This window comes from Aquarana catesbeiana, linkage group LG07 (assembly GCF_042186555.1).
Source record: "Aquarana catesbeiana isolate 2022-GZ linkage group LG07, ASM4218655v1, whole genome shotgun sequence".
Lineage (NCBI taxonomy): Eukaryota > Metazoa > Chordata > Amphibia > Anura > Ranidae > Aquarana > Aquarana catesbeiana.
In genome coordinates, this window is record NC_133330.1 from 329,571,952 (window position 1) to 329,587,033 (window position 15,082).

Here is a 15,082-nt window from a genome sequence, read left to right on the forward strand (position 1 = left end):
ATTTACCTTTTATTTCCTCCTCAAAAAATAATAGGGGACTTCTGTGACTCAAGCCTTGTAGCTGTATATTTGCAGTGTGAGATCATCTAACGGCACTGCTGCCTCTGACTAGAGCAGGACATACATTATACAATTTTCTTATTCAATTTTCTTTACATTTAGTACAAGAGCCTGCCTGATTGCATCCAAATTTAAATTGTTTTGGTTTGACCTCAGTTTATATGGTTTTGGTAAATCTAAAGGAAAATCATGCAAGTAAATTGTATAGTGTATGGCCAGCCTAAGTCTCACCAGATACGGAGTGAGATTTGGTGATGTCACTACTGTGCTGCTCCCAGTTCTCCTTCCTGGAGTGAAAGCTGCACCCGAGAACCCAGCATGCAAGAATCTCCCTGCTTTTGCTTCCACCATTTGCTTTATGTACCTCTTGTGCCGCTTATTGATCATTCTTCCCACCAGTCAACAGGGAGGCAGCTCTGGCATGAGGAAGCCAAGCCTAGTTCCCCGACCTAAATGGCTGCCTCCACACAGAACAAAGTATGGCAAATCAGTAGATGGGGAAAAAATTGGCTACAGGGAAGCCACAGGCAATACTGGTGACTAGTCCTTTGTCCTCTGCTTTCTTTTTGGGCTTCCACAGTACAGAGCCTCTAAGTCAGGGGTCCTCAAACTGGTGGCCCTCCAGCTGTTGCGGAACTACAAGTCCCTTTATGTCCCTGCCTAAGGGAGTCATGCTTGTAATGGTCAGCCTTGCAATGCCTCATGGAAATTGTAGTTTCACAACAGCTGAAGGGCCATCAGTTTGAGACCCCCTGCTCTAAGTCAAGGGTCCCTAAGCTGTCTAAACAAAAGGACCGGTTTTTAGGGGGGCCGGACTGTGGCCAGCCTGAATACAAAATTTTCCAGGCATCAGTGGGAGTAAACCATGCCCCCTCTTTGATATTAGGGGGAGGAATAGTGCCCCACTGTTGGTGCCAGTGGCATGAATTATGCCCCATATATGGTGTCAGAGGGCAGAAAAGCGTCTCATGTCAGTGGCCCAGATAAAAGGCAAGCAAATCTGAATTTCCCCCAGGCTGCAGTTTGGGGACTAGACATGTGCACTGACAAAAAAATTTGTTCGTTTTCGTTTCATTCGTTTTTTGGCTTTTTTCGGAAATTCGGAAATCCGAAAATTTGAAATTCGGAAATTTGAAAATCTGGATTTTTGAATTTCCAAATTCTGAATTTCCCAAATTTTCCAATTTCCCACTTTCCGAATTTCCCACTTTCCGAATTTCCCACTTTCCGAATTTCCCACTTTCCGAATTTCCCACTTTCCGAATTTCCCACTTTCCGAATTTCCCACTTTCCGAATTTCCCACTTTCCGAATTTCCCACTTTCCGAATTTCCCACTTTCCGAATTTCCCACTTTCCGAATTTCCCACTTTCCGAATTTCCCACTTTCCGAATTTCCCACTTTCCGAATTTCCCACTTTCCGAATTTCCCACTTTCCGAATTTCCCACTTTCCGAATTTCCCACTTTCCGAATTTCCCACTTTCCGAATTTCCCACTTTCCGAATTTCCCACTTTCCGAATTTCCCACTTTCCGAATTTCCAAATTTCCCAATTTTCGAATTTCCGAAATTTCGAATTTCCCAATTTTTGAATTTCCCAATTTCCCAATTTTCGAATTTCAGAAATTTCGAATTTCCCAATTTTCAAATTTCCCAATTTTCAGATTTCCCAATTTTCAGATTTCCCAATTTTCAGATTTCCCAATTTTCAGATTTCCCAATTTTCAGATTTCCCAATTTCGGAAATTTTGAATTTCCCAATTTTCGAATTTCCCAATTCTCCAATTTTTGAATTTCTCAATTTTCGAGTTTTCAATTTCGAAATCCGAAAATTCGAAATTTCAGATATTAAAAAATTCGGGAATTTCGGAATTAACGAATTTGTCAAAATTCGTTAAGAAAAAAAAATTCGGAACTAAACAAATTGCACATATCTATTGGAGACCCTGCTTTAAGTGATCAGTAATCATATAATTTAATTGTAGAACTCTAGCATTCTAGCACTTAGATTTTGGGGCTGATAACTTATCACCAAATGTATTCACATGAATGCGATCTCCTGTTTATAAACCAAATGAATCAGGCTTCTGCTTCAGATTCTTTATAAAATTCTTATGCTTGAATTAAGTCTTATGTTTTCTTTATTATTTCTTAAATAAAAAAAAATAATAAAATAGATCTTTTTTAATGAAAGGGGCTGCTTTTCAGATCTTACCACCAACGGCTTGCAAAGGCCAATGCGGACCTTCCCCGGCGGGACAGATGTTAATATTTGCACAGCGTCATCCAGTGAGGCATTGTCCATAAAACTGTCATTTACAAAGAGCAGGCGGTCGCCTGGCAGTATCTGGCCGCTTTCCTCCGCCACGCCACCTGCGACCAGAGACTGAACCACGATCACCGTCCGTGTCGGATCTAAAGGATCCTGAAGATGGAGCCAAAAACCAGACAGTGAGACAGACCAAAAGTGGCAGCTTCTTACACACAGCCTGCGCCCTGCATACACCCGATTGTCAATGTACGGGATTGTTACAAGAAAACTGATTAAGAGGTAAAATTTATACATGAAAATTAAAAAGGGAAGGTACAAAACTGATTAAAATGCTCTAATGCATTTTTTTTTTTTTTTCAGTCTTGAAGATCAAGCGAGATGAAAATTGGAATCTATAACAAAATTATACACGGCATAACCATTGATTGAATTGATTGGCTGATCGATTAAGTGAATGATTGAATTTCAGACAGAGATCTTTGGTTTATTTCGCCCCCCCCCCCACCATCATCAAACAAAGTGCTCAGGCAAACTAACAGTCTGTTAACATTTAGGTTGCAATTGTTGCCCTATCCTCCTGAAAATGCTAGATGCCTGGCCTTGATGCCGGCAATAAACTTATCTTGTTTGCTCCCTTTGGGTCTTAAATTTACTAGCGAAAGCATTTTAGTGCAAAAAATAAAAATAAATAAATAAAAATACTGTTAATTTCTCCAGAAATCTGGTGAGTGTTATCTTAACCACTTCAATACCGGGCACTTTCCCCTCTTCCTGCCCAGGGCAATTTTCAGCTTTCAGCGTTGTCGCACTTTGAATGACGATTGCGCGGTCATACAACGCTGTACCCAGATGACATTTTTATAATTTTCTTCCCACAAATAGAGCTTTCTTTTGGTGGTATTTGATCATCATTGGGGTTTTTATTATTTATTGCTAAACAAACTAAACAAGCCAGAATTTTTTGAAAAAACAAAACTGATGGGCACTAATAGGTGGCACTGATGAGGACCTGACAGGCATTACTGAGTGGCATCTGAACGGCACTGACCCACCCCACCAAAGTGTTCCGCCTACCCCAACTAAGTCGGGGAATGAACAAGTTGGGAAATGAACAAGTCGGGGTAAGCGCTACTGATGAGGCACTGATTGTCACATTTCTGGGCACTGATTGTCACATTTATGGGCACTGATTGGCACTTTGATGGGCACTGATTGGCACTTTGATGGGCACTGACAGGCGTTCTTTATGGGGCACAGGCTGGCAGCTGATGGGCAGCTCTGATGGGGGCTGCACTGATAATCAATGTACTGATTATCAGCTCAGACCCCCCCCCCCTCCCCTCTGAGGGCGAGAGCTGCCGATCACCTCTCCCTGTGAGTGCAAACAGAGAAAAGCCGATTATCGGCATTTCCTGGTTCACGCAATGATCAGCTGTGATTGGTCACAGCTGATCACGTGGCAAGAAGCCTCCGTCAGAGGCTCCATACCACGATCGGAGATGCAGTGTGTCAGACTGACGCACAGCACCTCCGATCGCCACGCTGCCGGTGTTCTGTCGATATGTGCCCACCGTCGAAAAGTGCCCGCGCAGAACGGTACGGCACTCCAGCTGATTTCCCGATCCGGTGGTGTGATGTCACCATAGCGCATGCGCACATCGTAGGAGCCTTTTTTCGACGGGAGAGACCATTTCACGGGCACAATTTAATGCTATGCACAGAGCGGAGGGATACCATATTTGACATATCGTGCCTCGCTGTTGCGCCATGGGTTTACAGCGAGGCACAATCTGACATGTACGGTGTCCCTCCGCTCTTTGTATAGCTTTCAATTGTACCTGTGAAATGTTATCTCCCATCGGGAAAAAACCTCCTACGTTGTGCGCATGACGTCACTCCAGCTGATCGGCAAATCAGCTGGACTGCCCTTCCGTTCTACGCATGCATGGGTACTTTTCGACGGAGGGCACTAATCAATAGAACACCGGCTTGTGGTTAAATGGTTGTAAAGATAAAAGGTGTTTCACCTTAAAGTGGGAGTAAACTCCAAGAGTCTGCTATGCATACTAGCACGACATTGCTTTGCAGGTTTAAAAAAAAAAAAAAAAAAAAAGGGTTTACTACCGCTTTAATGCATTGTCAGCTAAAAATGTTCCACGTTCAGATTCCCAAACCGACCCCAAAATATTTACCTGAGCCTGATGTCGATCCAGCCCTGTGCATGCCTGTAGCAGTGCTGCTCTTCTCTCCCCTCTCACAGAATGCTCAGCAGTAGGAGGAGTCATAAGCTCTTACTACTGTCAATCAACTCCTGTTAGCAGAGAGTGGGGGGGGGGGGACTGAGCCACACTGTGTGCGTCAATAGACATGCACAGTGTGGCTCAGGATCCAGCCGAAACAAGTGCCCTAATAGCAAGCAGCTTGCAATTGGAGCACTCAGAAGGCAGAAGAAGGCAGGAGAAGCCAGGAGTGCCGGCCGAGGACCCCAGAAGAGGAGGATGGGGGCTGCGCTGTGCCAAAACATTACACAGAGCAAGTATGTATAACATGTTTGTATGCATGATCAAACAAAACTGCCCCATGAACTTGTAAGACGTGCTCCACCAACGTTCTCATCTACTGGGGTATGGCAGAGCGGCAGCAGGTCTTGCGACCCTCCTCCACAGTTGGCAGGGTGGTGGACGGAGGCATTTTGCTTACACGCCATGCGTTGTTGGCAGACTGTGAGACGCCATTTTGATTTCCCTTCACTTCCTGTACCATAGACAAACAGGAAGTGGCAGGAATTACCTTCAAATTGGAGAATCTCTTGGGGACCCCCCTAGGTCACCAGAACCAGCGACCCCATTGGAAGATTTCCCCTCTATTACTGTTCTTGGGACAACTCAATTTTAGATTTTCTTTTACTTTCGATATGAATGGTAAACAGATCAAATAGGGGATAAGAATCCCTCAATGGGGACACAGCAATAAAAAAAAAACTGACAGGCGTTTTAATCCCCCTCCACTCTCCAAAACTAAAAAAAAAAAGTTATACTTTAATATGAAAAATTTACCTAAAGCAAGAATTTGAACATCCACCATTCTTTATAATTGTATAGACTTACAGTGCATCCGGAAAATATTCACAGCGCTTCACTTCTTCCATGTTTTGTTATGTTACAGTCTTATTCCAAAATGGATTAAATTGATTATTTTACTCAAAATTCTACAAACCATACCCCATAATACTAACGTGAAAGAAGTTTGTTTGAAATCTTTGCAAATGTATTAAAAATAAAAAACAAAAAAAAATCCCATGTACGTAAGTATTCACGGTCTTTGCCATGACACTCAAAATTGAGTTCAGGTGCCTCCTGTTTCCACTGATCATCCTTGAGATGTTTCTACAACTTGATTGGAGTCCACCTGTGGTAAATTCAGTTGATTGGACATGATTTGGAAAGGCACACACTTGTCTATATAAGGCCCCACTGTTAACAATGCATGTCAGAGCACAAACCAAGCCATGAAGTCCAAGGAATTGTCTTTAGACCTCCGAGACAGGATTGTATGGAGGCACAGATCTGGGGAAGGGTACAGAAACATTTCTGCAGCATTGAAGGTCCCAATGAGCACAGTGGCCTCCATCATCTGTAAATGGAAGAGGTTTGGAACCACCAGGACTCTTTCTAGAGCGGGCTGCCTGGCCAAACTGAGTGATCGGGGGAGAAGGGCCTTAGTCAGGGAGCTCCAGCATTTCTCTGTGGAGAGAGGAGAATCTTCCAGAAGAACAACCATCTCTGCAGCTCTCCACCAATCAGACCTGTATGGTAGAGTGGCCAGATGGAAGCCACTCCTCAATAAAAGGCACATGACAGTCCACCTGAAGTTTGCCAAAAGGGCACCTGAAGAACTCTGATCATGAGAAACAAAATTCTACGGTCTGATGGAAAAAAAAGACTGCAAGCATCATGTCTGGAGGAAATCAGGCACCGCTCATCACCTGGCCAATACCATCCCTACAGTGAAGAATGGTGGTGGCAGCATCATGCTGTGGGGATGTTTTTCAGCAGCAGGAACTGGGAGACTAGTCAGGATTGAGAGAAAGATGAATGCATGCGATGGTGAAGAAAACATATATGGCTAATGTCTCCAGTGCATCTCCTTCCACCAACTTCTAGGCAAATGTCCTACTCACCAGACGAAATTGACACCCATGACAGGTAGTCAAAAACAGCAAGACAAACGAATGGCCAAAGAAACGGCAGCTCAGGGTTTGGCACAATCACCGAATGGAAATGGCATATACATCAAAAAGACAAGAACAGAACAAAAGCTCCTCATAGTGCAGTACCATTTAGAAAATGTATTAAAAACATACAGGTTGCACTTACATAAGCAGCAGATAAAATCGCGCTTGTAAAATGGCAGGGACGCCAACAGTGTTCCAATGAGTGGCGGAAGTGACGTGGCACATATCACGGACCGGACATGTTTTGTCAGCAATGTCTGACGTCATCAGGGGTCAATACCCCTTTTTTAAGCATAACTCTGGAGCTGGAAGTCAGAGCCTCCCTTATCGACTAAATGATGACCATCACACACCATTTGCTCCCCAATGTATGTAACAATAGCAAATTCTTAAAATCAATGAGAAAAACTGCAGAGCACTGACACTTGGTACTCTTATACTTAATCAAAAGCCAGGAGACACCATGTGTTAACATTTTTCAAATAGGTGAAGACAGAACCTATTAGACCTCAAGGACCTTGCAGCTTTGTAAGCCCCTCAGACAAAGTAAAGATAAAAGAAGGAATACATTAAAGTGGTTCTAACTTCCCCTGGCCAGGCAATACAAAATGGGCATATTAGATACCAATACTTGTAGTAGGTGTTCCAGGGACCATGAGGACTTGATCCATTTCATTTGGCGATGGCCCAAATTAAATATATACAGGGTAGGGGTAATAAACATTCTGAATGCTGGGTTCCAGATTTCTGTCCCGCTTGACCCTAAACCATGTCCTTTGGGCATTCTAGATGATTTCTAATTACCGGCTCTTACTTGAGAAGCGGTGGCTGGAGCTCTTTTTTAAGCCCTGAGTTATCCTATGGTATTGGAAGTCTACTGATTCTCCTTCCCATAAGGAGTGGGTACAGTGTATGGGTAAAACTCTCAGGTTGGAAAAATATATCTAGCAGAATAGGGAATGCCCAATGTAAATATGTAAATCTTTGGGGCCCATGGTTGGACACCCCAGGCTTGAGCCCGCTTGACCTGGTCATAGACATGCTCCTCATGCGTTAAGGTGTGTCCCCTTGGTTGTGAACCTTGGATGAGTACTTAAATGCTTGGGTCAGATGTTATGGCTGTAAATAGGCTGTATGTCAATGTCCGACTGAGGTGTGCCGTGTCTGTACTACTATGCAAATCAAATGTTGTACAGCTTTTAGATGGTATCTGCTATGTTTGTTTGAGAGGATATTTTTTCAATTGCTGTACCAAAATACCAAAACCTCTCCTTTTCAATTAAATATTGCTTAATTAAAAAAAAAAGTGGTACCAAGCCTTCTGTGTGCAGGGCCCCCCTCAGCCCCCCCCAATACTTACCTGAGCTCGATCCTAACCCAATGATGTACATGAGAGTAGCAGCTCTCCTGGGTCTCTCCCTCCTCATAGGCTAAAATACGGCAGCCATTGGCTCCCGCTGCCGTTAATCACAGCCAGTGAGGAGGGGGCGGGGCTGAGCCGCACTCTATATGTCTATGGATATACAGAGTCGGTTTGGGAGCATAGACTTGCTATGGGGACATGTAGTGGGGGTGTGAGGGGGGAGGAGCCAGGAGCATTGGCAGGGGACCCGAGAGGAGGAGGATGGGGGCTGCTCTGTGCAAAACTATTGCACAGAGCAAGTAGGTATAATATGTTTGTTATTTAAAAAGTAAACTATTTATCCTTTAATATCACTTTTTTTGATAAAAAATTTTTACTTAGCTATATTAATTTAATGCCTAACTCCAGTGTTACAATCACTTACATAGTTCCGTAGTTCCTCCTTTTATCAATGAATACAAGGCTTCCTCTGATTGACTGAGGTGGAGAGGCAGGCAGATGATGTCACAATCTCCACTTCAGCCATTCACAGGAAGCCTTGTATTCGTTGATAAAAATACAAGGCACCATGTGAATGGCTGAGCAGTCTGGCTGTACTCTTATTAAAAGACACCAAGCCTCTTCTGCCTCCCCTTGCAGCACAGCTTCTCCTATTCTTTCTTCCTCCGGTTGCACTGCAGGGGGTTTGGTTCTAGCACATGCGCCCCTTCTATCATCTGTCTGGGCCCCCAGTGTGCCCCCCCGCAGCGCTGCTGGCTTCCCTCCTCTGCTCTCCTGCCAGAAGCTGCTGCGGGCGCACACGGGGATGTTTCAGGATGGGGAGAGGGCGGAAGGGGCCGATAAATGTCATTTACTGGCCGCTTCCATTCCTGAATGAACAAAGTGAACGATCGGTACCAATCACTTCTGTGTCCGTTTGACACTGTAGCATAGTAAACTGCGTAAAATTTGCTTCAGTTTGTGAATAAGCAGGAAGCCTCGGAGAGCTTCATATTCATTCATCTGTGCAGCTGAGGCTACAGAGAAAGGGACTGATACATCTATGTCCTCAGTCACTTTTGGTTGGGGGAAGGGGGCCCTGTCAGGTAGGCTGTATAGGGGCCCCTGTGATTTTTAACAGCAGCCCTGGCCGATGCAAAAGTTTAAGCACTGCTGACAGCGGCCACATTCTTATTTGTAGAGTAAATAGTTTGCTCGAGCAAACTTGGCCCAAACAATTTAAAGCGATAGCAAAGCTGGAGTTAGGTTTTTAAGGTTTATTAACAAAATACACTAAATGCCCAAACATTTGTGAATACATCACACCTACAGTATATGTGCTTGTTGGACATCCCATTCAAAAACCTTGACTATTAATATGAAGTCGACAGCCCTTCGTGGCTAGAACATCCTCCATTCTTCTAAGAAGGCTTTCCACAAGATTCTGGAATAGGTCTGGTGGAATTTGTACTCATTCAGCCAAAATTATATTCGTAAAGCCAGGTACAGTACTCATTTTGGATGAGAAGACCTAGTTTGCAATCTGTGTTCCAATTCATTACAAAGATGTTTAAGTAGGGTTGAGGTCAGGGCTCTGCGCAGACAACTTGAGTTCCTCCACACCAAACTCCTCAAACCATGTATTTATGGAGCTGACTTTGTACACAGGGGTACAGTCATGCCGGGACAGAGAAGGAAGGGTCTTTTCATAGGTTTGTGTAGCCTATACTAGGGTGTGCACCCCAAAGCTCAAATATATACAGTTGTGCTCATAACTTTACATTCCCTGGCAGAATTTATAAGGAATGTTGGTCTATTCCTCTTCAATGGCTGTGCGAAGTTGCTGGATATTGGCAGGAACTGGAACACGCTCGTATGCACCGATCCAGAGCATCCCAAAATACTCAATGGGTGACATGTCCCGTAAGTATGCTGGCCATGCAAGAACTGGGATGTTTTCAGCTTCCAGGAATTGTGTACAGATCCTTGCACCATGGGGCCGTGCATTATCATGCTACAACTTGAGGTGATGGTCCTGGATGAATGACACGACAATGGGCCTCAGGATCTCCTCACGGTATCTCTGGGCATTCAAAATGCCATCAATAAAATGCACCTGTGTTCGATGTCCATACCATACGCCTGCCCATACCATAACCCCACCGCCACCACGGCCCACAACGTTGACATCAGCAAACTTCTCATCCACACAACGCCATACACGCTGTCTGCCATCTGTGCTGTACAATGAAAAAATGGATTCATCCATGAAGAGAGCACCTCTCCAAAGTGCCAGACGCCACAGAATAAGAGCATTTGCCCACTCAAGTCGGATACGATGACGAACTGCAGTCAGGTGGAGGCCCCGATGAGGAGGACGAGCATGCAGATGAGCTTCCTTGAGACGGTTTCTGACAGCTTTGTGCAGAAATTCTCTGGGTATGGAAACCGATTTTTGCAGCAGCTGTACGGGTGGCTGGTCTCAGACGACCTTGGGAGGTGAATAGGCTGGATGTGGAGGTCCTGGGCTTCTTATAAATAAATGTAAACAAACATTTTAAAATGTTTTAAAACATGGACAGTTTCAGTAGGGCAATGGACGGTGTCAGTAGTTTATTACATTATTTTTTTATTATTATTAGTTTTTTTAGGAGCCCTGTTGGGGGGCTTTGGTGAAATATAAGGGGTCTAAACAGACCTCTGATGTCTCACATTTGAGACAGAGAAATGGACTGAGGACAGAGATTCCCTAGTCCCTTTCTCTGGAGCCTCAGAGGCACTTGACACTGAATCACCCAATGAGTTCATTCAAAAAAGGGAAGGGGCCAGTAAAATTACATATTTACTGGCTTCTTACCCGCTCTACATTTTTAACCAATTCCCCTCAGCAGCTGGTGGGAGAGGAAAGGAGGGGAAGCCGGAAGTGCTTCGGGGGTGGGAGGCAGAGGGACCAAGAGAGCACACGGAGGTGGGGGGCAGCAGGAAGAAGAGGAACAGAGACAGGAGGGGTGGCATATACTGGTACTGAATGTGGTAGCTGAATGCCAGCGAGAGGGAGAGGAAGAGAAGCCTACTTTCAGCTGCTGCAGGAGGAAATTACAGATCGGTTCCAGTAAATGCTTCCCTCGCTGTCCAGGTTCCGGCGGTCGGCAAGGAAGGATCGCAGCCTATCACCTACCCATGATCAACAGGTAGATCAGAAATCGATAGATTGCCAATCTTGTGCGCACATCTATGGGTCTTTCCCAAACTGTTTGCACATGGCTAGAAGTGCACAATCATATAAAACTTAAGACTTAGACTCTGGTCCTGCCGCACCTAGAGTATGCTGTCCAGTTCTGGGCACCAGTCCTCAGGAAGGATGTACTGGAAATGGAGCGAGTACAAAGAAGGGCAACAAGGCTAATAAAGGGTCTGGAGGATATTAGTTATGAGGAAAGGTTGTGAGCACTGAACTTATTCTCTCTGGAGAAGAGATGCTTGAGAGGGGATATGATTTCAATGTACAAATACCGTACTGGTGACCCCACAATAGGTATAAAACTTTTTCGCGGAAGGGAGTTTAACAAGACACGTGGCCACTGATTAAAATTAGAACAGAAGAGGTTTAACCTTAAACTACGTAGAGGGTTCTTTACTGTAAGAGTGGCATGGATGTGGAATTCCCTTCCACAGGCGGTGGTCTCAGCAGGGAGCATCGATAGAATCAAGAAACTATTAGATAAGCACCTGAACAACCACAACATACAGGGATATACAATGTAATACTGAAATATAATCACACACATAGGCTGGACTTGATGGACTTGTCTTTTTTGGACCTCACCTACTATGTAACTATGTCTTTGCATGCTGTAGCATTAACACCGCCCTTCACTGGAAAGGACTGAACCAAAATTGGAGGAACGTCCCCATACTTTCTGCTATATAATGTAGGTGCGATGGTCAGGTGTCTGCACACTTTTGACCATATATTGTACTTTCATAACCCTTATTGGTTTACTTTAATAAAGCAACCCGAAGAATAAGGACATCCCACAACGTGCAGTAACCTAGAGCAACCAGTGTCCAAGCTCACTGAAATACAACCTCCGGTCGGTTACTACGGCCATTGCGCTTCATGGTTTTTTTTATTTAATTAGATAAGCCAGACGATTATTCTTCTCATTGTCAACTGCAGAGGAGTCTCGTGTGCAAATTATGCATTATTAGCTTGTCTCCTTTGCGATCTCTGCGGCAATGTCATTCTGAGGGGAGGCAAGAAAATTTACACCCCTGACGCAGCCCGTGTCAAGGGCGTTCAGGAGAAGCAGCAGCGCCTTCCCTGCAGGACGGAAAAAAAAAAAAAAAAGATAAAAAAAAACAAAAAAACTTTGCTGAACTCAAATGATCTCGACGTACATCCATCAATTAAAATTACCATTCATTAGTTGAGATTTAAACCGATAATTCCAGTCTACAGCACTCTGCAAATAGACTGCGGCACTTTAAATGGCACAAAGCCCCCGCCTAACCCCCCACCCCCGCAGTTTTCGACAAACACTAAAACGGCAAAGGGGGTACGAAGGATATCGCCCTGAGAAATGTGCTGCAGCTTCCATTCTGCAGCTTAAACAGACGTGTCTTGGAGTCGACTGAATTGATCCATTAGGTTGATGGAAAACTTGAACACATCTGCTGACTCAGGAGAACTTCAGAATATTCTCCCCGTGAAGATATATGTGTATTGGCCAAGAGAGGGCAGTAACGATCAATAATTCCCAACAAAACGCAGCTGCAGCCCTCACTTTTGTGATGTGCGCAGCAGAAAAATGCTGAAGGACACTTTTCTACTTAATAATTTTTTTTTTTTTTTTTTGTTTAAAAGAGCACGTCTCTCTGGGGGGGGTTACAAAGACACCTCCATCTCTGCTGAGCTCACGTATAGGGTGAAGAAAAAAAAAAAGTCAACAAATCTGTACCCCGACCACCCTGAACTACCACTTTAAACTTGATGAATATATTTGAAAATAAAGAAAAAAGAAAAATTGTAAATTGGCTGGCAGGGTTGTGGGCGGCGTATTTGTGTCACCTAGGTTTCTCACGTGGTGAGGGGCTCCAGGGTTTGTGTCTATTATAGAAAAAACAAACTTCTTGGGTTTTTTTTCAGATCTTGATAAGTTCTGTCCTGGGTCCTGAAGCCCGGAGGCTTTGTAAAGCTTTGAGTGGGATAAAGCCTTCATTCCTAGGTCCACCTCATACCTGGTTGCCAGACCTCATTATTGGTCTCAATTGTGCACTGGTCTTTATACACACTCTATTGCCAAAAGTATTGGGACGCCTGCCTTTACATGAACTTTAATGGCATCCCAGTCTTAGTCTGTAGGGTTCAATATTGAGTTGGCCCACCCTTTGCAGCTATAACAGCTTCAACTCTTCTGGGAAGGCTGTCCACAAGGTTTAGGAGTGTGTCTATGGGAATGTTTGACCATTCTTTCAGAAGCGCATTTGTGAGGTCAGGAACGGATATTGGATGAGAAGGCCTGCCTTGCAGTCTCCCTGCTCTAATTCATCCCAAAGGTGTTCTATGGGGTTGAGGTCAGCACTCTGTGCAGGCCAGTCAAGTTCCTCCACCCCCAAACTCGCTCATCCATGTCTTTATGGACCTTGCTTTGTGCACTGGTGTGCAGTCATGTTGGAATGTGAAGGGGTCATCTCCAAACTGTTCCCACAACATTGGGAGCATGAAATTGTCCAAAATGTCTTGGTATGCCGACCCCTTATGAGTTCCCTTCACTGGAACTAAGGAGCCAAGCCCAACCCCTGAAAAACAACCCCCACACCATAATCCCCCCTCCAGCAGATGATTTGGACAGTGCACAAAGCAAGAAATGGATGAGCAAGTTTGGGGTGGAGGAACTTGACTGGCCTCAACCTGATAGAACACCTTTGAGATGAATCAGAGTGAAGACTGCGAGCCAGGCCTTCTCGTCCAACACCAGTGCCTGACCTCACTAATGCCCTTCTGAAGAAATGTTCAAACATTCCCATAGACACACTCCTAAACCTTGTGGACGGCCTTCCCAGAAGAGTTGAAGCTGTTATAGCTGCAAAGGGTGGGCCAACTCAATATTGAACCCTACGGACTAAGACGCCATTAAAGTTCATGTGCTTGTAAAGGCAGATGTCCTAATACATTTGACAATATAGTGTATGAGAGCTGACCCATGCCTGGGGCTCACTCACACTCTTCGCTATATGGAGCCTTCTGCTGGTTGAAATGGCTGACTGCTGACAGAACACTAAAAAGGTGCATTTGTTACCGGTTTGTTTTGGAGAACCCATTCAGGGACAGCCTGTTAGTCAGGAAATAACCTTTTAGTTAGCAGCTAAGTTGGGCAAATTTTCTGTTTCATGCCATGGACTTGCTGTACAAAGCCTTCCTGCCTTAAATTTGTATTTTCTGCCTTGCTGAAAAAAAGTGAAGGACAAACCTGCTTGGACTGTTCCTTGATGCCCCTCTTCTCAAGCATGGTTTACCACTTCAGTCTTTTTGCTTTATTCTGCAGCTTTCATGAAATGGTTTGTAAACTCCTTACATATACCCAGTGAAGTGAGAGGCTTCAGGTGATAAGAGAGATCAGAGATGAAACAAATCCTCCTACACAAGTTGTACCTCTCCATCTGCAGTCTTCGCTTCTCTACGTCCGTCCAAAGTGCAGAAGTTTTAAGCTTTTTTTAACCACTTAAGGACCAGCCTCGTTTTGGATTTTAGGTGTTTACATGTTTAAAACAGGTTTTTCTGCTAGAAAATTACTTAGAACCCCCAAACATCCTAGAGAATAAAATGGCAGTCACTGCAATACTTTTTTTTGCACCGTATTCGCGCTTTGGTCTTAAAAGCGCACTTTTTTTGGAAAAAATTCACTTTTTTGAATAAAAAAATAAGACAACAGTAAAGCTAGCCCAATTTTTTTTTTTTAGTATTGTGAAATATAATGTTACGCCAAGTAAATTGAAAGCCAACATGTCACGCTTGAAAATTGCGCCCGCTCGTGGAATGGCATCAAACTTTTACCCTCAAAAATCTCCATAGGTGACGTTTAAAAAATTCTACAGGTTGCATATTTTGCGGTACAGAGGAGGTCTAGGGCTAGAATTATTGCTCTCGCTCTACCGGTCGCCGCGATACCTCA

General features: G+C 44.2%; 1 protein-coding gene across 4 annotated transcripts in view; it reads right to left on the reverse strand.

The window, feature by feature from the left end:
- Window positions 1-15,082, reverse strand: part of PATJ (PATJ crumbs cell polarity complex component) — a 407,721-nt gene that overhangs the window by 253,316 nt on the left and 139,323 nt on the right. For 3 of the 4 annotated variants that reach the window (XM_073593830.1, XM_073593831.1, XM_073593832.1), the window contains exon 19: window positions 2,275-2,484. The exons of the other annotated variant lie outside the window; for it this stretch is intronic. In XM_073593830.1, coding sequence (XP_073449931.1) covers window positions 2,275-2,484 — 210 coding nt within the window. The remainder of the gene's footprint in view (window positions 1-2,274; window positions 2,485-15,082) is intronic. 4 annotated transcript variants of the gene reach the window in all.